At 42.1% G+C, this 23,384-nt stretch overlaps 3 protein-coding genes across 8 annotated transcripts; 1 reads left to right on the top strand and 2 right to left on the bottom strand.

Annotated features, from left to right (window-relative positions):
* Window positions 1-1,307: 1,307 nt before the first annotated feature.
* LOC125519708 (receptor homology region, transmembrane domain- and RING domain-containing protein 2-like) lies at window positions 1,308-5,332 on the top strand. 2 transcript variants are annotated; one of them, XM_048684449.1, is made up of 5 exons: window positions 1,308-1,449; window positions 2,161-2,428; window positions 2,756-2,980; window positions 3,377-3,781; window positions 4,229-5,332. In XM_048684449.1, exons 2-5 carry the CDS (start codon window positions 2,284-2,286, stop codon window positions 4,999-5,001), a joined length of 1,548 nt encoding a protein of 515 aa, XP_048540406.1. In that variant the 5' UTR covers window positions 1,308-1,449; window positions 2,161-2,283; the 3' UTR covers window positions 5,002-5,332. The 2 variants fall into 2 exon arrangements, with proteins under 2 accessions (XP_048540406.1, XP_048540405.1); XM_048684448.1 differs by lacking the exon at window positions 1,308-1,449 and adding an exon at window positions 1,493-1,762.
* Window positions 5,333-10,105: 4,773 nt separating this feature from the next.
* Window positions 10,106-10,749, bottom strand: LOC125521673 (SEED MATURATION PROTEIN 1). Its single transcript, XM_048686724.1, has one exon. The coding sequence runs from the start codon at window positions 10,648-10,650 to the stop codon at window positions 10,348-10,350; it is 303 nt and encodes a 100-aa protein (XP_048542681.1). The 5' UTR covers window positions 10,651-10,749; the 3' UTR covers window positions 10,106-10,347.
* Window positions 10,750-13,594: 2,845 nt separating this feature from the next.
* On the bottom strand, window positions 13,595-19,616 carry LOC125519937 (putative pentatricopeptide repeat-containing protein At5g52630). Of its 5 annotated transcripts, none has more exons than XM_048684717.1 (5): window positions 18,978-19,616; window positions 18,732-18,880; window positions 14,859-18,526; window positions 14,015-14,087; window positions 13,595-13,943 (listed from the first exon to the last, which is right to left on the bottom strand). In XM_048684717.1, exons 3-5 carry the CDS (start codon window positions 16,802-16,804, stop codon window positions 13,839-13,841), a joined length of 2,124 nt encoding a protein of 707 aa, XP_048540674.1. In that variant the 5' UTR covers window positions 16,805-18,526; window positions 18,732-18,880; window positions 18,978-19,616; the 3' UTR covers window positions 13,595-13,838. The 5 variants fall into 5 exon arrangements, with proteins under 5 accessions (XP_048540674.1, XP_048540675.1, XP_048540672.1 ...); XM_048684718.1 differs by having other exon boundaries at window positions 14,859-17,905; XM_048684715.1 differs by having other exon boundaries at window positions 14,859-18,880.
* Between the last annotated feature and the right edge of the window lie 3,768 nt (window positions 19,617-23,384).

Raw genomic sequence — 23,384 nt, 5'->3', positions numbered from 1 at the left:
TCATGTGTGTTACATACATGCAAGTTAGATAGTAGGTTAGCCATGAAAAGAAGTGGAATACAAGTACCATTGATGTGTACGGTTTTTGCTCTACATTCGGTGTTAAGAATCTATAGAATATATATAAATTTTTGGCGTAGGTATAAATTTTTTTACTATTTGAGTATTTCTAGTAGACTCCTCAGTTTCACAACTTGATACTATGAATCGATTTTGTCTAAGGAAAAACGGTCCGACTCCGAATTCTAACTCTGACTACCTTGAAAACAACCATCCTAAAATTGATCTAAAAATGCACATGAAAAAACATGTGTATCTAGGTCCGAAATTTCATCAAACATGACGAGGGCATGCCCAGTATCGGTGATTCCTGACATTCTCCGTGACCGTTGGAGTTGTGGTGACTCGTAAGCCGTGTCCTCGACGTCGTCCTCCTGGCCTCTTTCGTCCGTGTCCGGACATCAGACATGCCCAACCATTATGTGGCCGAAACGATGTCGGGTACAATCATGGACGAGTGTAGGTACCTTCTCGCCGGCGAGGCAGATGACATGTGCAGCAAAGTCGAGGTCTATGGCCTCCTTCAACGCAACTCCCTTCACTGCTACTATGCGGACGCTTCGCTCCCTTCGGGCGATGGTCTCCGCCTTTCTCACGAGGGTTGGGGCCCCCACGAACTCCGTCGAGCCATCGTCCATGGTGGTGGTGTTAGTCGTCGACATTTGGCACGGGGGTGAAAACGTGGAGCAAGGGTGAAGGAGGGTAACAACTCGAAGGTTGGAAAGGAAGGACGAACACGGGAGGGCAGTGGATTTGATGGGCCTTATCATTTTGGAGGAACTTGAAGTATGTCTAGCCTATCGGGTACGGCATGATGATAACTTCTATGACAGTCACAAATCCACCTCACATATGAACCGCGTTTGAGGATGCTGGACAGGCCAGACATATGGTCTGACTTTAGGGTTTCAGTTGACGTATGAGCTGACTTTATGGTTTCGTTGAATGATGTTTTCTAGTCCAGACGATGCCGGGAGTCTCCGGACTGTCCGCCCAAACATTTAGGTAGAAATGGGTCCGGTTGTGGATGCTCTGATAGATGCCCACACGTGTGTGAATTTCCTCCCACACCTCCCATCAGCTCGCCGCTGGCCTGAATGTTCCGGATGAGACGATAGATAATACCGCGTCGGTGGCTTCGTTCGACAACGCTTGTGATCAATTCAGAGCCGCAAAAATCATCAGCGTCATAAACATACCACGAAGCCGACGTGAGGCAAAAGAAGAAAAACCCATTGGACGAAACCAGAAGAGGAGAAGTGCAACAAGATTCTTGCAGGGCCACCAGTGACAGACATCTAGCTAGCTGGAGCGGCACACAGATTAATCCCTAGAGGCACCGCCGCCGCCGCTGGTTCTGGATCCAGGACGAGGATGCCGACAGCCATGGTAAAATAGTTAAAAATCCCCACGGATAGAGATGGATGGGCGGAAAACATTACACACTGAAAAATCGGATCGAGCGGGGCACCAAACCTGCGATTTCAATTCCCAATCTCGACTTCTCCTCTGCCCCTCCCTCCGCCTGTCCCCCCCCCACTGAATTCGCCGTCAATCTCGCCACCTATGCGTAATCCCACGGCCGGTTCCCCCCGTCCCGCCCCTCCCATGGCAGCCGACGTCTCCATCCTTCTGGTCTCCTCACAGCCGCGCGCCCAGTAACACCGCCGATTCTCGCCCCCTTCGTCTTCTCTGTTTCCAGGTGAAAAATCCCTCCTTTTTAAAGATTAGATTCGAAAGCCAGGCTAAATTTGGTCAAGTTTTTGTAGCCGAGTCGCGAGATGCCACCGCTATTAGTTTCTTTTCAGCTCAATTCCAGCTAAAAGTGCCATCCTTTGGCCGAATTGCTTTTCTCTCTAAGTTATTGGGTGCTGATTTCACACCCACGGATTGATAGGATTCTGTTCTTCTCCGCATAATTTTGGAGTCTACCGAGGTTTTGGGGCAGGTTGCGTCCTCCCATGAAAACATCTTCTTTTGTCTAATAAATAAATTTTAGAGGTTTCTCCTTTGTGTGCTACATTTGAATGAATGCTATAAAAGATATGTACAGTTACTGGTTATTAGTTTGATGGCTCATTTTTTGGAATGCAATTGCAGGGCTAGTAGAGGATCGGTGCTTTGGAGCGAGAGAGTGTTGTCTCACAGGTTTTGAGTTCTCATTTGGCGGGTCGGTGTTTGCTCTTCTCTTGGTTGGCACCAAAGGAAAGGAGGTCTGACAAGATGAACCGTGCAAGAAGAGGAGGGAGATCATTTTCCCTCTGGTTATGTGCAGTGGTTTGTCTCATGGCTCAGCCGGGAGCTTGCAGTGTGGTGCTGATGGCGAATAACACAACCTTGTCTTTCAGTGATGTCGAGGCAACATTTAGTGAGTGCTATAATAAATTAACCAATTCCCCTCTGTTTCAGTACCAATCAATTATCAACTCACTACTATTTCGTTTCGTTGTTACTGTACATTTGTTTTTATTATCCTGAATCCATAATTCGAGTCATCACTGATGAATGGACTGATTGCTTGTCGTGCGTCCTGGTAGTTAGACTAGTATTTGGCAGTGCTGCTTTTATTACCTCTTGTATGGCAATTTGCACATGCTTTATAATGTTATTACCTCTTGTATGGCAATTTCCACATGCTTTATAATGTGCAAAGCTAAGTTAAAGAAGAACTTATTGGTATTTCAACATTTTGCAGCTCCAGAAGTGAAAGGTTCAGGTTTAAACGGTGTAATTTACACCGTCGAACCTCTTGATGCTTGCAGTCCTCTGACAAAGAAAGCAGTCGAAGGGCCTGCATCACCATTTGCATTGATTTTAAGAGGCGGCTGCCAATTTGATGATAAAGTCAGAAATGCTCAGGATGCCGGATTCAAGGCTGTGATAGTATATGATAACAAAGACCACGGTGTCCTTGTTTCAAGTAATGTTCCTTGACTTCTCCTTTTGGTCCTGACATTATTTGTTTTTCTTTTAGTCTGTATATCTTTAATAACGTGTCGCTCATGATCACCGCATATAAGATGGGTGATTCATGATGCTTTGGTAGCTAAACATTAGAGAGGTCAGAGGAATAACAAGTAGGTATACAAATATCTGATCCTGTATCATGAAATTTAAATGGTTAGACGCACCTGTGACCTTTTTCAGACTACACCTCGCTAAGAAAAAAAGAAGCAGAAATCAATTGTAAACTTGATCTGGCATAAAAATGTTATGACAATTGACATGTGTTTTTTTCAATAGCCTTTTGTTTTCTCCAATATTATCTATTCTGTGCACATATTTTCAACAGTATTTAACTAGGAAGTGTTAACAGTGGCTGGAAGCTCATCCGGTATCGACATATATGCGGTCTTCATCTCTAAGACGTCAGGAGAGGTGTTGAAACTATATTCAGGTCAAAGTGATGCTCAGGTGTGGATAATATCAACGCGTGATAACTCAGCTTTGTCAATCATGGCAATATCTTTCACAGCACTGCTTGCTATGTCTGCTGTTCTGGCCACTTGTTTCTTTGTGAGAAGACACCAGATGAGAAGGGACAGGGCTCGAATACCTGCAGCACGAGAATTTCATGGAATGAGCAGTCAGTTAGTCAAGGCAATGCCGAGTCTTATTTTTACAAAAGTCCAGGAAGACAATTGTACTTCGTCAACATGTGCCATTTGCTTGGAAGACTACAGTGTTGGTGAAAAGATAAGGGTGCTGCCTTGTCGTCACAGTATGTTCTTCTCACATTTAAATATCACAATTATTTTCTAGTTATTGCATAATAGGATCTGATGGTCTGAGATCTCGATGCCTGTGCAATTTATGTACAACCAGATTAATCTGTCTACTAGTCATTGCTGATTTGAAGTTGGGAATTAGAATATACTTGCTGCATTACTACCAGAATAGTAGCAAGAGAATGGTGTCATTGATCAAAACTTACATCATAATCACAATAACTCCACGTAATATCCCTTTGTATGTTTGATACAAACTCAATTGAATATGGTCTTGCTAGATTTCATTTGTTTCCTGGTCGCTTAATGTAGATAAATCTACACTACGAATTCTACACTATAGATCTGAAAATTAAGTATTGCAGTGCTACCGAACCCTCTGTTATGTGAAGCTTTTTTTTTCAACCAGTGCACTGATACTTGGCTGTTTCATCTTACAGAGTTCCATGCTGCTTGCGTGGACCTGTGGCTCACATCATGGAGGACATTCTGCCCTGTATGCAAGCGAGATGCAAATGCTGGAATGTCAAATCTCCCTCCATCAGAGTCTACCCCTTTGCTTTCTTCTGCTATTCCCTTACCAGCTGAATCGACAGCTTTGTCTTCTTTTCGTTCAATGGTAGCAGCATCTCCTCCAAGGACAATAAGCCGGCATCCTTCATGGCAGTCCATGTCCCGCACTAACTCCAATTCCAGTATCCTCCACACCCGTAACCCATGCAGATGTTTTTCCAACTCACCTGCTATCAGTACAAGTAGGAGCAGTGTAGACCTTGCAAACATGTCATCGCCATGGTCTAACACTCCGCACCTTGCATCCGCGCACTCCCTGGGTGGAGGGCATTTTTCTCCGCCGATCAGCATCGGATACACATCACCACATGTCTCCCCTTTCGGCTACAGATTCTCTGGACAGTTTGTAGGTTCACCCCACATCCCCCGTTCTGAGAACGGGCCTCCAAGTTATTATCCTGGCTCTTCAGGGCAGCAGTACCCTTACCTGAGGCATCGCACAGAGTCAGGGTCAAGCTTATTTACCATGGTGCCCCAGTCGCCACAACAGATCCTGCTGCAGGATGGTGGCGACTCGGCAACGAGTCTATCAGCTTCAGCATCGACCCAGTCGCTCCGTCAGGCCTACCTGCAGCATTGCCCTGATTCTGATGTGAGCTTATCTGCTGCAACATCGGCTCAGTCGCTGCCAGGGTGCTGATTGCCCTTACAGGTTCACCATTGAAGTCCAGTTAGACCTGTTACAATAGAATAAGCTCTCCATGAGGCGTTCAGCGGCGGCCACCATTGTGAAGCGGATTTGAATGAGCAATAGGAAGCTGCCTGGGTAGAGCCGGTGACCTTTAATCTGACCAACTAGCAAGGATTGTCTTGAGGCGTGTGTGCTACTGATGATGCCAGGAGTGTATATTATTGCAGTTTAATAGGGATCTACTGTTAGTTGCAGTCAGAAATGCCTTGTGCTAGTAAGATGACGTATATATTCTGTTCATGAATGCTTCAGAGAAATATATTAATCTTGTTCGTTCTCACTCTGGTTTGAAGGGTTTACCAGTGCCTATGGCGGACCTGTAATCATGTTTATACTGCTTGTATGTTTTTTGTTATTGGTTTTTGGTCTGGCTTTTAGTTATTTGTTCTGGGTCTGGTTTTTGGTTGCCTTCGCATACATAAAGAACGCAATGCAGTACAAAATACAACTAGAGAAGTATATACCGCAGAAGAAGAGGTACACCTAAGACTGTAAAAAGATATAAAATAGAAAAAGAGATTGGGGCAACCGAAGCTTCCCCCGCCTACAGAGATCACTTCCAAGAAGAAGAGCCCGTACTTCAATTAGTAGAGAATTGTTCAAATCCTAGTTGTAATCCTTTTTGAAATCTTAGATCAAATCGTTGTTGAAAGAAAAACTTTCATTGGTGTGGGGAATGAAGATGTCTTCTAGCCATTGATGAACAATTCCCACATGGATTTCTTGAGGCAGCCAATATGGCGATTCTGACTTTGCACTTTGCCTCGACGGCCTGCACAATGCATATGGAACGCGCCATATGCAAGGCTACTATTATGGCAACTCTACTAGAGTTGCTCTAAGCATGTCGGTTTTCCTTAAAAAAGAAAAAAAAAAGGGGGGGGGGGGCTACTAGAGTTGCTCTTAGCGTGTCAGTTTTCCTAAAAAAAGGAGTTGGGGGGGCAGCTAGACTCGGTTTATCTTTTCGGTTTAGGATAGTTTTCTGATAGCTGTCATGTATGTTTTGTGGTGTGCAGTGGGCGTGGTCCGTGCTGCCTCAGGGTGGCTCAGTTGTGGAGATGGTCACTTGTGCACTGGCCCGGGGCCCATTCGCTCCATCGATGGAGCTAGGTCGCCACGGTATCCGGCAACGGAGCGGAAGCAAAAAGTGGTGTGGCGGGCCGAGGGTGGATGGGGACGGTCCTAGTGGTGGCATGGGTGCTCAGGCATTTGTGATGGCTGTAGAATTCAGTTGTGGTGGTGTTATGCCTATGTGTGGACTTGCCTCCAAGATGTCATCATGGCTCGATCAAAGACTCAAATTTGGCGGCCATGGTCTGCTACTCTTAGTGTGATGCAGGAAATGTCTCACTTTCAATTGGCAGTGGCTTGGCCCTTGGGGCTTGGGTAGGTGGAAGGCTTAGGTATCTAGGCAAAAACCTTGTTTTTCGATGGGGATCGATTGGTACCGACGATGATGGTGGTGGCACCCTCTTCCTTTGGAGCACCTGAAGGTGTCTCCTCTTCACTAGACCTTGATTAGCCGTTTCTAGGTTTGTCATTGTGGCTTTTGATGTGGTCGGCTTTTTCCCAATGCTTACAGTCTTCGATGAGGTTTTACGCCGGTGATGATAATGTCTACATGCTTCATTTTTCTTTTTTGAAGGTGTCTACAAAGAGCTTGTTTATTTCTCTTTGGGTTGTGGCATGTTAACTAGGATGTTAATTTTATCCATGGGTTTTAATATCCAGGCATGTGTACGATGTTTTATCGAAAGACAAAATCATGGGTAACCTGGTTAGTCATGGGTCGGAGTATGGATAGTACTTCTTGTGCATGGGTTGGAGCATGGATAGTACTTCTTGCCCATGGCTCGCCCAATTAATATTTAAATAAGTAAATAAATATTTCTTTATTACATGTGCTTTGTGGACCACAGAAGATGTATAACACACATAATTGTATACTCTAATTCCTAATTGTAATACCCTGTAGTTGTGGTATAAGTAATTCGTTAAGCTTATTTTCTATTCCATGGCTTACCCATGGTTTAGGAAATTCAGAAACATAATTTAAATATATCATTACATTTTTAAATTCCTAACCTTTTCTTCATAATTATGAACATTTACTAAAACATTGAAGATTTTTCAAATAAAAATATTCATTTAAATCAATGAACATTTAATTAGCAATCAAATTTTAAAAATCTTGTACAACTATAAAACTTATGATTTTTTAGAATTCATGAATATTTTTCAAATATTTTAAAAGAATGTTTTAAATATACGAACATTGTTTAGATACTCGATTTTTTTTGAAACATTGTGAACATTTTTTAAAATTCACAAAAAAATAAAATTTGTGTGTTTATTTAATTATTTAAAAAGTGCTTTAATGAAATGTCAGTTCCTAGTTCCTATACTGTCCTGCGAGACACATGATTTGGCTAGACCCGTAGGCCTCCTTTGGTTTGTAGATATTTTGTAGAAACTCTATAGGATAGGATTTGCAAAGGAAAAATTTCTTTGAAGCCCTTTGATTTATAGGAATGGAGTCCTATTTCTATGTAGGATAGGAATCAATCCTTCACATTTTAGAGGAAAAAAACATTAGCCTAGACTCAATGAAAAATTCCTATCCTATCAATCAAATGACATCTCTTTTTTTATAGGAATTAAGATGCATGTCATTTCACTTCCTATAATTTTTCTATTTCTGTAAAATTCTTATCCTATGAACCAAAGAAGGCCTTAGGGTCTACTTAAAAAAAACCTTAAAGTCCCTAGTTTATTCTAGAGGCTCAATATAATTTTATTTCAAGTCTACTATCAGTTAACAACCGTTAATTAGTAGCCTTTAAAAAATTTAACCCTTAATTGTTAAGTATTTAAATAAAATTTTAGTACGGGCTTCTAGAATAACTTGGGAAAAAAGGCAACTTATTTCCATAGCTGACAATAAGCTAAAAAAGAGACTGAAAGGAGGCAACTTATTTTAACAACTGACAATAGCCCCAAAAGAATTGACCCTTATCAATTACAAGGATAGTGTGAGGCAATTAAGTCCTTTATTTCTAGAGCATAATAATCATATAAAATAGCCGATAGCAACCAGACATTCATGTTGAGCTTAGTAATTACTTCAAATACATTCATTTGAGATAAAACCGATAAAGTATATAAGGATAGCCTGGAGCAACCAGGCATTCAAGCTGCACAATGAATGCTAGAGAGCTTAGTAATTGTGTACGCTAGGCTTTTAGGCTGCATAAAAATATGCTAGGCTGCATCCTACATTGGAGAGCGAGCCTAGTAATTGTGCACACTAAAGATCTTAGTACTCCCTCCTTTTCGGTTTATAAGGCTCAATTCAAAAATCTCACCAACCAAGGTAGATGATGAGTGGTGAAATATTTTTTGCAGTTTGCAAAAGCACTCAATTAATGCTCTTGTTTTCCTCAAAAAATTATGTTTACGAATGCATTAATTGCAATGCATGCATGCATAAAATGCATGCATTGGTCAGTTTTCTCTTAATACTTGTATGCAATGATTTAATGCACCTTAAAGTCTGAATATGTGATAGGAAACAATCAAATTGAGCCTTATAAAATGAAAAAACTAAAATTTTGAGATAAACCCTATAAACCGGAAAGGAGGGAGTACTAGAGAGCGAGCTTAGTAATTGTGTATGCTAGAGAGCTTAGTAATTATAATTGTGTATCCTAGGCTGCACAAAAATATACTAAGCTGAAGCCTACATTGGACGCTAGAGAGCGCTCGCATCCTTATCGTCGTGTATATCTTTTTCTGTTTTGGGGGGCCCGATTCTGTACATCCTTCCCGTAGTATAAAATGACATCCTTATTCTGGTGTATATCTTTTTTTGTTGTTGGGGGCTTGACTCTGTACATTCTTTCCGTAGTGTAAAATGGCATAGCTTTGTGCCTCTTTCCTGTAGAGTAAATGCGTTTCTGACGGACCTGGCTGAGAGTGTTGTAAATTTCGTGCAAGCCAATTTCTACATGCAACTCAGACAATCAAATTGCTCAGCATTTAGCCGTCAAAGTTTGGTTAGACTTGATACAGCCTAACTTAGTTAGGCTTGATGCAGCCTAAGCCTATCAAACGCCTCATAGGCTGCACAAGAACATGTAACACATTGGAAGAGAACATTTCGTTCGAAAACTACTTTAATCATTTAAAACATTGTTAATAATATAGCCAGTTACTGGTTATATGATGTTGGATAATGTCATGTCATATATAATCATCTATAGTCATTCATATAAATATCTATAGTCATTCATGTAAATCATTTAGAGAATTCAAAATCTCTTTTAACTATTTAAGCATGATTAATAATACAACCAGTTGCTTGCTATATGATATTATCATGTTATAAGTATATGGTTATCTTTTATAGTCACTTATGAAACAAGGTTGAGTACTACTCTCTCTATAAATTAATATAAAAGCATAGTGATCTAAACACTCTTATATTAGTTTACAGAGGAGTACTTTATTTCAGCTTTCTTCATATTTATTATAGCTGTCATACTTTGTTTCACCTTCTATCCATCTCTTTCGTGCTTTCTTCATATCTATTATAGCTGTCATACTTTGTTTCACCTTCTATCCACCTCTTTTGTTTCATATTTATTGTATTTTTTCTTCATTTTTATTGCATTTTCTTCTCTCTATCTCATTTTTCATACTTATTCATTAATTTTTCTTCATATGTATTGCATTTTCTTCTCTCTTATCTCTTTTTTCATACTTACTGATTTTCTTTTTTGTACTTACTCCAACTATTTTTGCCCACTTCCACCGACGGAAGTTATGTAAGCAGGCTATAAGTCCATTATTATATTCGCTCTTCATCATTTTCTTATGTCTCTGCTCCACATAGACATCATTTTCTTATGCCTCTTCTCCACATAGAGGAAAATATCGTGCAAGTGTAAGTAAGCTATAAGTCAATTATTGTACTCGCTCTCAGGGCGATTTACTTACACTTGACTTATGTCTCTGCTCCACATAGACATCATTTTCTTACTTGCTATCTCTATAAGGAAATAAAGATGATAAGTCCAGCTAATTGATCACCAACACTGTGGTTCATTTATCTTCTACAGCTCCTCTTATGCAGGGTGAAACTTATGACAAAAGCAGCTAGCTGGTGCTTCTCACACGGTTGACATCAGATGGTACATAAAACATACAACAGCGGCCGTCCGGCCGGCCGGCGGCCTCGGTAACTTTATTTCTAGGTAGCTCTACATCGCCGTGGTACTACGGCTAGCTAGCCAGCTACTGGCGCCCGAGCTGACGTCCACCGGCGCCCATCCCCTGCCGCGCCTGCGCCCGCGGCTCCTCCGCCCCGGCCTTCCTCCCTTCCTCCTCCCCCAGATCACGCCGCGGCTGCTGCTGCTGCTGGTGCGGCGAGGCGTCGGCCACGTGCCGCGCCTGGGCGAAGAGGTCGACGGGGTCGGAGTCGGCGATCTTGCCGCCCTCCAGCGGCGAGCCATTGAAGTAGCCGGTCCTGAGCTCGTCGTCCACGGTCAACCTCGCCTGGGCCGTGCCGTGCTTGATGTCCTCCTTGCTCGTCGCCATGGCTCTCGCTGATGTGCCTCGCTACGGATGAGCTGAGTGCCTGGTGCGGGTGTGTCTCTGTCTCTCCGATCCGTGTACGCCTCGTCGTCCTTGCGGTGCACTGCGCTGTTATAAGTGAGGTAAGCTGGCGGTGAAGCTCGCGTGAAGAGGACACGCCGCACCGTGACGTGGCTGCATGCATGCCATGCTAGCTCGCTCTCGAACCCTCTACAGCATGGCCCGCATGAAGCCCATTGAACGACTGATAATGGCATTCCCAAGCTTGTACGAATTCAAACTTTCAAAAATAAATGGCACGCTACAGATAAATAATACTCCCTCTGTTCTAAAATATAAGATATATCATTATTTTAAGTCAAACTTTGTCCAAATTTATAGAAGAAAACATCATTATCACTAGATTCCTCATGAAATACAGATTCTAAGATTTTAATCCTTATCACTAGATTCGACATGAAATACATATTTAAAGATTTTATTTATTTTGTATTGTAGTTCTTGACATATTTTGCTATAAACTCGGTCAAACAAGGTGGACTTTTGAAAAAAAATCAACACACCTTATATTTAGGAGCGAATTAAGTAGTATAGGTACCTTTTAATGTAACTAGTAATCCTATTTTACCCAATATGATTTGAACTTTTGAATCCATAAATCTAATATCATGTATTTTCCTCAAATATGGAACTTCTAGGTTCAGAAACTTACTTCTGCAAAAGTAAATCTATGAAACAGAAAAAAAGAAGATTATCACAATGGAAATATTTCTAAACTTGTGAATATTGTATGCATATTATTCACCACTTGTACATCTTGCATTCATAATTATTTCACAGCGTGTTTGTTTCGCGGGAGTTTGTATCGGGGAATGGGAGTTCCTGCGGCGCCTGACTTAAAATCCCTTGCATGATTGGAGGACATGAGAATTAAAGAAGGCGGGGGAATAAAGGGAATTAAGGGGTGCAACACCCCCATATCCGGCTTGCCTGCTCCCTTTCCGTGCTCCCATCCGTGCTCCCACCTCATCCAACGGCTGTTTTTTTTTCTTTTTTCTTTCTAATCTAATCATCTCCCCCCCTGATTTTAAGGGATGGGGCCGGACCTTATTTTGTTCCAATCAAATCAAGCCACGTATGCGGGAGCACGGATGGGCACACGGGAAGGGAGCAGGCAAGTCTCGTCCATATCTCTTCCCTGATGGGGGGCTGCTAATTGAGTTGGGGAATGGAAAGTGAGAAAATTGTTTGTTGTCCACGCCCCGCAAGCAACGATACTAATTAATCCTCTCTTAAATTCCCACAAACTATCCTCATCCATACCAAACGTGGGCATGGGACTAATAAACCACTTCCCAAATCTAATCCCTCAACCAACTCCCTCTCATAAATTCTCATTTCTTTTTCCTTAAACCACCAAACACGCTGTCAGAAGGTTATGATTCCCACCCAGATCCAAACAACTACATATAGAAGAAGAAAAAAATCTCAGCACCACATAGATCAAAGATCAATTATTCAGGCCTCTAACCAACCGCAACGTAGAGTCAGAGGAGTTGAGAAGCTGGAGGGCTCCCTAACACGTCCTAAGTCCCCTAAGAAAATTGTACAACGATTTTTCTGGGCTGGGAATGGTGCGCCCCCAACCACACACACACACACATGAAATAATTTGATTGTCGAGCTACACAAAATTTTTTATGGACTTTGAGAATGAAAATGCATGTGTTGAAAAAGCACAGATTTTTTTTGTGTGTGTACTTCTCATTTTAGTGTATTTCATCATGGAAATTTATGCAAATGTACATTTTGTATCTGGGTATATTATTTTTTCAAAAAATAGAAACGTAAAAGTATGATTTTGTATCTGGGTACTTTATTGAGGAAGGAGGTGCTACAAGAGTACTAGAATGACCATGTGCACCTTCTCACAGTATTTAACTGCATGAAAGCATGCATCGTATGGTTGTTGCACCACATGATATTGAATGTAAACGTACAGTCTTTTATTTAGGTGGTGTTTGGTTCTCTAGTCCTAGGACTTTTTCTAGTCCCAACTAAAAAGTCTCTAGTCCCTAAAAAGTCCCTCCCTGTTTGTTTTCAGAGACTAAAAAGTCCCTCCCTGTTTGTGTAGGGATTAGAAAAAGTCCCTGGAAACAAACACCCCCTTAAGCACACGAAGAGAGATGACGCAAGATTATAATCTCAAAGAAACGATCCTGTGTACCTAAGGGCAAGCAAGGAGTAGAGCTCGATTGTTTCTATGTTCATATCAAAATACATCACGTATGCAGTGTACCACATAAATTTTTCAGCTAGTTGGAAACTTGGAATTGCTTTTGAATGCTGTAGAAACCCACAGACATCCTAGGAATTGGAAGCATCAGGATTTGCGACTACACATGACTCAAATCGTACACGATGTGGCATCACCGTGATGGTTAGAGGGAGACGGGTTGTTCTTCTTGCTTACGTCCTGAAACTGGCACACTTGGGTGGGATAGCATCCGAGTTACATAATGTTTTTAGTTGAAGTCATGGTACTAGTACATTTCATAGGGCCTAGTGCTAAGAATGACCCAGATGGCTGCGATTCACAGTCTTCTAGGTGGAGATTCAAGTTGATTGCCTCATGCTATTTCATGAACTGATTACGTTCAGGTTGTTCGATGACGGGAGACAGGTTGTTCTTCTCTTATTGTCCTGAAGCTTTGTCCTTTGAATGTGAACAAACAATACTGTAGCCACGAATCCAAGCAGTTGTAGGCCCTTGGATGAAGCTCACAGAAAGACTGATATGCATTCCGAAGCTTGTATTCAAACTTTCAAAACCGGCAGACTACAATAAGCGTACATGCATCTTTTACTGAAACTAGCAAACTTTACCCAATAGATGATGTGAATTTTTTTTATCCATAAATCTACTGTCATGTATCTGCCTCAAATATGAAATTTCTAGATCTCAAAAAAAAAATCTAGGTTCAGAAACTTACTTTTGCAACAGTGCACTTGTGAAATACAAGAAGATTATCACAATGCAAAATATTTCTTAACTCGTGAATACTGTATGCATATTATTCACCTTGTAAACAGCTACATATAAACAATTTTCTCTAGCACAACATCGATCACAGATCCATTATATGTTAATAACCAGTCCTCAACAAATCCCAAACTTCTGTATGTTCATCTTATTTTCCTCTCATCCGCCTTTCCAATGATTGTTTACACTGCGTATATGGTTGCAGAATACTTTGTTCCAGTGTGGAAGACATCAAGCTCGAAAAGACCTGAAACTAATGGTCATACCATATCATTTTAATAAATAAAAAGGACATTACTAATTACCATGGAAAAAATTATGTACCTTCGTGTAAAGAAATCGTTGGGGATGTAAAGCTTGGAGCTTTAAACATTTTTGGGCAACAACAAATATAGCACTGCAAAAAGATTATTGAAAAATAGAGCTTGAAATCACTGTAAACTATTCAGCTAGTAACTGATTATTTACTTGCATAAATGAAAAATAGTCTACTGCATATTGAGTGATAAAGTAAAAGAAAACAGCCAAAAATATATATTGAAGCAGCATACTTTCAAATCTAGCAAAGAATTATGTTGCCCTCGAAACAACGAAGATTGTTATTTCCAGTTTTGTCAATAATCAGAAACTTTATGATATGCCTTCTCATTTTCTCCTAAAGTCTTGGAAGAGCTTAGACCCAAGATATCATGTACTCCCTCCGTCCCAAAATATAAGAACATTTTTAACACTAGCATAGTGTCAAAAACGTTCTTATATTCTGGGACAGAGGGAGTAATTTCTAACAGCATACCAAACCTATCGTATACACGACCTTCTCAAGAAAATTTGCCAATTTTTTCTTAGCAATTCTTCAAGTAAATGCAATCGTAATGACAGATGTAAACATATTATTAATATGCAGCAAGAAAATATTGACCAAATGTACAAAGGGTCAAAGGGATAAATATGTACTCCACAGGTGTTGCAGTCCAAGTTGTCAAGGGGCTTCTGAGTAATCTAGTTGTCGAAGGAAACCTCAAGACATGTTACACTTCTGTTGTATGCTAGGCAGTACTAGATGATTATATCAATGTTACAATGCATTATTGGAGTATAACAGAATAATTTACTGATCCATCACCAATAATCAACACATGAACAAGCCCCGTTATAGAAATGATGAAACCTGTGGTTGTCTCTCAGTACTATTTTTCTTCCTGTGACGAGGGAGAAGTATTTGTATGCAGAATGGCAATCACCACAAACACGGAGGTTCTTCATGATGCGGAGTGTGTCTCCAGAAGGAGAAGCCAAATCCCCAAAAGCAAAGGCCAGCTTTTCGCAGTGATAACGTAGTGATTCTTCTCTTCTGTCTTTTTCTGTGCTGTGTGTGGCAAAACTGGTATCAGGCACATAACCTGCAGCCTTGATACTACCTATCAACCTATCCAAATTCCTATATATCTCCTCGGAGATGGGGTGTGAACGGTCATCAACACCAAATCTATGTGTCGTTTGGCCCATTTCGATCCAACTAAAGGCATCATCCCCATCTATACCTCTCTTTTCCATCAAACTTCTAACCTTTTCTGCTTCTGTCCACCTTCCTAATCTTGCACAGATGTTACCAAGTAGTATATAATTTGTTGGCTCATAAGGTTCCATCTCAAACAGCATTTCTGCAATCTTGATGCCCGTTTCAATGTCACCGTGTTTGCTACAAGCACCAAGAACAATCCTCCATAAGGATGTTTCAGCTTCAAAGGGCATTTCCTTAATTGTTTTCATGGATTCCTCGATTTCTCCTGATCGAGCCAGCATGTCGATAACACAGGCATAATGTTGATACGTCAGTTTTATGCCCTCCATATCCAACATGGAATCGAATAAATGCAAACCTTCATGAATAAGACCAGCATGGTTGAAAGCGGAAAGAAGATTCAGTAAGGTGACCTCATCAGGTATCAAGCCAGAAAACTTCATCCGCTTGAAAAGTTCAACTGCTTCTTTCGGGCGTGCATGCTGCCCAAGAGCCAAAATCATTGAATTGTAGGATATTACATCCAAAACGTCGTTCGAATTGAAGACTCTCCATGCATCATCAATGCATCCACAATCAGAGTACATGGTTAAAAGTGCATTTGTCATGGCGGCATCCTTGTCAGTTATGTTCTTCAGGCTGTGGGCATGAACTTGCCTGCCCGTCTCCAGCATCGACATGCTCCCGCAGATGGCAAACAGGCTGGAGTAGACAAACTGCCTCGGCTTAATATCTTGGCACAACATCTTGTAGAATGTAAGGAGAGCAGCTTCTTCCTCCTTGCAGTTGACATACGCGGAGATCATAGAAGACCAGACAACCGGGTCCAAAGTATCCACATCATCAAAGACGGCCTTCACATCTTCCAGTGCTCCTGTAGCCGCGTACATAGAAACGAGGGAAGCACCCACAAAGGGATCCTTGTCCAGCCCGGATTTGACTACCTGCGCGTGCACGGCTCCCCCGAGTTCTTGCACGCAGCCGCCACCACGGTTCCTGCCAATGCCGGACAGCAGCGCCGGGAACGTGTACTTGTCGGGGGCGACACGGTCCTGCCTCCTCATGCAGCGGAACAGCGCCAGCGCCTCGTCCCGGCGGCCCGCCTGCGCGTACCCTTTGATGAGCGCGTTCCAGGTGACGGCGTTCCTGCGTGCCATCCTGTCGAACACCTGGCGCGCAAGGTCGGGCTCCCGGCATGAGGCGTAGAAGTTGAGGATGGCGGTGGAGAGGATGGTGTTATCCCCGTCGCCCAAGAAGCCACGCACCACGGCCTGCGCGTGGAGCTGCGCACCCAGGGAGTGGGAGGGGGAGGAGGATGAGGCGGCCTTGAAAAGCGCGGAGAATGCGCGGGGCGTGGGGGCGTTGGCGATGAGGGCCGGGGCGGCGGACAAGGCCGATGAAGAGGACGCGGTGGTGACACTGATGCGGCAGCGTTGGCGGCGCGTTGTCGGCTTTCGGTTCCGGTGAGGAATGGCGTCGCCGGCGGGGAGGGAGGTCGAATTGGCAGCGCACGGGGTTGGAGGAAGAAGAATTGGCGGCATTGGTGAAGGAAGGCTACCGGCTGAGCAGAGCCAAACGAGTGGACAAAACATTCGCAAGTTCGCTACGGGGAAAATATGCAGTGATCAAGCCCGTGCGGTGATACGATGCTCCGGGGCCTCTATATATGCATATGTACACAAATGCCCGTGCGTTGCCACGGATATAGGTTACAATGTATTTTAATTCATGTAAATATTTCACCTCTTAACCAGAGTGATATGGTGAATGTTACAAATGATGTTTGATCAAGCAGGAGATAGAGCTGCCGAGCTAGAGATGCAGGCTCGCCCTGCAGCACGAGCAGGAGCTACGAGCTGGGGGTCCTGTTCATCTTAACATATGTCCAGCAGAAACCTCATTGTCCAAAAGAGAGCCTTATTGGTAGTGTATTTGTATTAATAAATTAGCAAGGTATTCTTTTTTATTTTTAGGAAAGTGTTTTTGCATGGAACTGCCTTGGCATGCATTCAGTAATTCACCACCATGCGAAATTTCAGACTCCAATACTAGGTGACCATGAAATATTTAGAACATATGAAATATTGTCTTGAAGGACAACATGAAGAATATCATCTTACAGTGGTTCTGCTTTAACATGTATTTCATTCCATAAAAAAGCTCACTCCAGCAACACAGACCGCATTGTCAATCAGATGTTCTATAATAATTAAAATAATTGCATCGGTAGCCGCCACTATTGTCCTGGAATAACTCTTCACATTGCAAATCTACATTCTTCCACATAACACAGAAAACAAAGAAACGTAACTTTTAGAGTTAACTCAATGTGATGGCATCACTGACAATTAACTCAACAATCGAATATCCTTGGAAAAAACATCAAGAAATAGACCAATAATGGTGAAACTCACTTATGTACCATCGTATACACAAACACATAAGAAAATTGGGAACAGTTGGGTTCAGTCTCATGGAAAGGAATTTGAGGGTTCACATAACATGAGAGAATACTATACTGCCCATGCGTTACATTCTGTCAAAGATCCATGACTCTGATGATACTGCATGGACCAGCGCACTGATAAAGAACGCAGAATATTAATAAGGCGAAAGAATTTTGCTAGGGACTTACCACGTTCCTCGAACTGATCAAATCCTAAACTACAGAGAAGGTTCGCTGATCCAATCACCTGCAGCAGGGAAGTTACACGATGAGGGAGTTAATGATTCTTCAGTTGAGGCAGCTGTTACCTTATCAAAAAACATCTAAAGCAAGATGCAACAGTTTCGTTCAAGACAATACATTCGGCCTCTAAGTACCGTTAAAACGGCAAACCAATTTGAAACTCACAACCGAAACTATATAGTTTCAGGAAGATCTCACAAAGTTAACTGAAACGGATAGCAATGTTAAATTACTCCTTGTAGACGCAATAAAAAATAGTACTTACATCCTCTGTGGAAAGATCAAACAATGAATTATATCTATGTTAACTGTACTCTAGACAGATATTTTAAAATGCCTCTCAAATCTCAATACAGAAAACAGTAACTGTCAGAAGTTCAGAACAGAACTCGCAATGGACAGCAGCATTCAGAAGGTTGTATCTTTCACTATACTCAGCGAAAATTTGAGAAAACATTCTCCATGGAAATTTCAAACCAAATACTGAAAATACATCCATAGCCCCATGGAAAGATTCAGCCTTGAAGTTACTTTGAAACGCCGCGCAAAATAGGAAGTCATGCCTAAAACTGCAGTCTGACGAAAACTGACAGTAACTTCAGATAGGCATTATCTCCTAGAATACCTGACGAAAAATTGCAAATAAATATTCGTTGGAAAGGTCTTGAAAAGATATACAACTTTTATTTTAATGGCCCGGTCATATTCGACACCTAGAACCCTCAAAACGCAATCGATCAGTTACTGCACGCACTGCAAATAGAGTTGTGCAAAACAGACTTGCGAAAACAAACAGCGGGACAGGAAGGATTACTTCACTTCATACTTACAACAGATCACGCCCCTGCCCTCTCTATTTCGCTCTTTCTATCTCTTCCCTGCAGCAAACCTTCTTTCAAGCTGCCTCAAACACCATAGATTTGGATTGGTGTCCTCCTGAATACTCTGGCCCCTGAGGCTTTCTTCTCCTTCTCAGAATCTGAACTTATCAAAATCACGCTAATTAGTGGAAAAGGATGCGGATTGACCTCTCACTAACACAGCCACGTGTGCCAACAAATATTTTAACCACTCACCCGGCTCATTCATTGGTACAGAAAAATCACAACATAATTAAGCATATTATGCACCAGTCGAGAGAGCCGAATTAAGTGATCGGTGGCACAGCGGGATAGGCGCCCCCCGTGTGGAACCGCCCGACTCTGGAACCAACGACCAGAGCTCCGACGACAGGCGCCCTCCACGGCAGGACGGCGGGCCGAGCAGGGCGCGGCCACCACCGGGATCGCATTAGGCTCAGAGAAGTCGGTCAGGGTGGAGGACGTATCCGTGAAGGCTGCAGGACGCGACGTCGTCTGTGGTGGAAGGGCAGAAGGAGGCGCGCACGGGCGTGGGAGGGCGCTGGTAGCCCCTACGCCCCATGGACGGGGCCTGCCCGCTAGACAAGCGGGGCGGCGGCGGCGGCAGGGGAGACGGAGGCCCGCGGGTGTGGGAGCCGGCAACGGCCGCGGCGTCGAGTGTCGCCGACGGTAGAACGCCGCGGGCGTGGGGGGCAGTTGGGGTAGGGGTAGGAGTCCCGACGGGGTAGGCAGTGGCGGCGCGCTGCGGCGGGGCTGGGGTCGTCGGCTCGCGGCAGGGGGTAGCGCCGTAGCGGCACGCTGGAGACCGTGATGCGATTTGGAGTTTTTTTTTTCTAATCGCTCGTCGGGTTGACCTCATCAGGACTGCGGGTTGATTCATACTAACTTCAGGGGCTTTTATGCAAAAGTACTAATGACGGACGATCAGAAGCATTAGCTGCTTTATTAATATTAAAAATTAAATAAAATTAGGGAAAGACTTCCTCCATAAACTAATATAAAAACATTTAAAACATTACTTTAATGATCTAAACGCTCTTATGCTGAATTCCCACTACAACACGGTGAATAATTGGAGGCATAATCTTAGTGGCGTTTTCTGAAACGCCTTGTAACCTGTTGTACGAAGGCGTTTTTAGGGATCGCCTTAAAATACAGAGTATACGAGGCAGAACGCCTCCGAATCCATGTGCAACAGAGGCTTAACTGCAAAACGCCGTTGTTAGGCCGTGCCTATGAAGGCGGATCAGTAGAACACCGTGGTTAGATTTTGTTCAGCGGCATCTTGCAGAACGCCCTCCCGTATTATTTGCGGCGTTTAGAGGCAAAACGCCTAGCTGTAGAGATCTAATCAGCAAACAGCGGCAGAAGTTTTTCCTCTTCAGATTAACTAGCGGCACTTTCTGAAAATACCAGCGAGCTTTCGAAGGCGTTTTCTAAAAGTGCCGTGGAATGTCTAACTTTCGGAGGCGTTATGTTAAAACGCCTTAATTAGGCTTTGCCTTCGTGACTATCTCTAGCATTCTTTCTAAGCGCCGTCAAACAGATTTGAAGGCATTCTGAACGCTTTTGGAGGCGAAAGCTAAATAAACTCGCTTCATGTCTGGTGGGCAACAGTCCGAAACAATCCGAAACATTTTTAAAATACATTATTTACGAAATAATTTACAAAATTCCAAAAACATTATTTAAAAAATGTAAGACAATTTTAAAAATACAAAATATTTTTCATAGCATGTGAAAAACTGTTGGAATTCTGAACATTTTTTGATAAATGTGATTTTTTTGAAATGCTAATAGAGTTGATTTTGTGCGAAACACGAAATTCCAAACAGTTTTTAAAAACACAAAACGAATTGAATTGGTGCAAAAAATAGAAAACAGAAACATTTTTAACTTTTGAGCAATTTTAGAAATGTGCGCACATTTTTTTAAACCTCACGAATTCTTGTTGTGTTATAGTGGGCCGACCCAAATTCTAGTCCGTGAGAGTAGCTGAAATCCCGGCCGGGATTGTAATCTTCTCAGTGTGCCAAACTGGTCTACGATCCAAAATAGACTGAGATTACAAGTTTAGAGTACCAATTTCCGAGATTCAAAGTTCAGGGTTTAATTTAGCTTTCGTCTACAACTTCAAGATTTATTTTGAATTTTTCCCTTTTTTAACGCCTCGTAACACCGGCCGTCTTGTAGTGTCCATACGCACCAGCATGTACAGTCCCTCGATGTTCTATTTTGGAACGGAGGGAGTATATATTGCATGCATATATAGAAACCAAATCAGGCAAGCATGATGTGTGAGATAACCAAGAAAAGTAACTTGCCTGACTCTGAAAAGGTAATCAACAAAATACAAACACTGAAGACAGCATGTGCGTTGATGGATTTTCGTAAGCAGCAGCGTAGAGTAAAGTATATTATGATGGATGTTGCAAAATCTCATTTCACCAAACACTTTCTACACAAGCAAGCAGCACTGTTTTATTTCTGCCAAGTTCCAAAACACTAGAACAAAAGGTAATATCATCGAGAGTCATAAAACTTGCGCTCAATGTTCAGATTGGTGCTAAAACATTGAAAATACGGATTTGTGATCATTCAACTTACGTTCTCGTGCAAATACGGTGCTTCTGCTCGTATGCAGCCATATGGCCTGCTCACATGGCGTGCTAGCCTGGCAGAGGCCCACCTGTCAGTGGCTAGGAGTGCACAAGGCGTTGGGTGACCCTTGCAGGCTAGATTTTTTTATAGAAAACCCCCTCAAAATTTATTTAATTACATGCAAAAGGCCTCAATATGATGGGAAAAAGATGGTTCAGATGAGGTTCGAACCAACAACCCGTTAACAAAACACTCAAATGCAAATAAAAAATACACTCAAACGTACCTCCATCCACCATGGCCGATTGATGTTAAACATGCACAACTAAACTTTATTTAATTATAAACAAAAGCCAGAAGTTGGTAGGCGCATGGATAAACTAGCAAAAAAAAGGAAGCATCAGAACTGATCTCTAGACCTCAAGGGTGGAAGCGCAAGGGGTAATCACTACACCAAGTATTTGCACGAGAATGCAAGTTTTTTTTTGAGGGACACGAGAATGCAAGTTTTTTTTGAGGGATGCACGAGAATGCAAGTTGGATGACCATAAATCCGTATTTTTAAAATTTTAGCACCAAACTGAATATCGAGCACATGTTCTGTGACTTTCGGTGATATTATGATCACTTAGCACTACTTTGAACTGAAAGGCCATTCTCAAGAAATGTTCAGAGAAACCAAGGTAAACTGCTAATCGATGTTCGGCCATCACTATACTGTCAAATTGAGGGCATGTTGATGGTACTATCCATTGGTGGAGTTCTTGGTTGATTCTATCCTTTTTTCATTCAGCATCAAGATCTCGAAACCGTAGTCGGTCGTGCCCTGGAAGGCTGGAACCAAGTGATAGAGGTGAGAGGTTAGAACAGTAATCAGAATAATCCAAGTCATATGCTCAAGAGGTGGTGCAAAGAAGATGACCACTCATAGACTATGATATAACGCTATTTTCATCAAGCCATAATTGTTTCTTGTATTAGTATAAGGTATATCTATAGATTATCATATAACACTATTCAACATTCCGTTTAGATCTATATATATACACTGGCTAGTTGGATACCTCCGACTGCTAGCAAACTTTAAACTAGTAGTAGTGCATCACAATATTATGCAATCACATTATAACTCCCATGTATTTTCCAGTTGAGCATTTGAAATATCACATGCTACCAACATAGTTACAAACTCAACATATCAGATGAACAATATGAATAGTACAATTATAAGATCTAGCTCCTTCCGATCATCACTGTATCCGGCACTGTTCAAGATATCTTCTGATATTCTGATAAATCGGCCGATTTATCTCTTACTGGTGTCTGATCGATAAGAGAAATCAGCTGATAAATCAACCGATATGGCGATAAATCGGCCGATATGCCGATAAAATGGCCGATTTACCCCTTATCTTGGGTTGACCGATAAGTTTCCGATAAGCGATATCCCTAACATTGGTATCCGGATAGTCTTTCTAATATAAATAATATATTGTATTCAACTAATAATCGACCAGCTTCCTTAAGCATATAACCTAAGTGTGTTCCAACAAGTGATAATTTCATGATAATCATGTAAAGTAATTTCATGTATAAATACATATATAATTCCAAAACAAGGTATTTTGAATATTAGTAATTTCTAGTAATTTAAATATAGTTACAGGACACGTAATTCCAACAGTCTCCACGCTCGCCCTGATCACGTCGAATCTTCCCAAGAGCAACATGTTCGTGAAAAAAAGAATATATCCAGCTCACTATGCAGAGCACGGGGTTGGAGGAAGAAGAGTTGGCGGCATTGGTGAAGGAAGGCTACCGGCTGAGCAGAGCCAAACCGAGTGGACAAAACATTCGCAAGTTTGCTTCGGGAAAATATCCAGTGCTCAGCCCGTGGGGTGATACGATGCTCCGGGGCCTCTAGGTGCATGTGTACATATACTAATCACAACCTGATGGATTTCATACGCAACAGTAGTAAAGTAAAGTATATATTGCCAGCATATTAGAAACCAAATCGGG

The sequence above is a fragment of the Triticum urartu genome, chromosome 7 (assembly GCF_003073215.2).
Source record: "Triticum urartu cultivar G1812 chromosome 7, Tu2.1, whole genome shotgun sequence".
Taxonomy (NCBI): Eukaryota; Viridiplantae; Streptophyta; class Magnoliopsida; order Poales; family Poaceae; genus Triticum; species Triticum urartu.
Note: the sequence above shows the minus strand (reverse complement) of the source record. Positions and strands in the feature narration are given on the sequence as shown.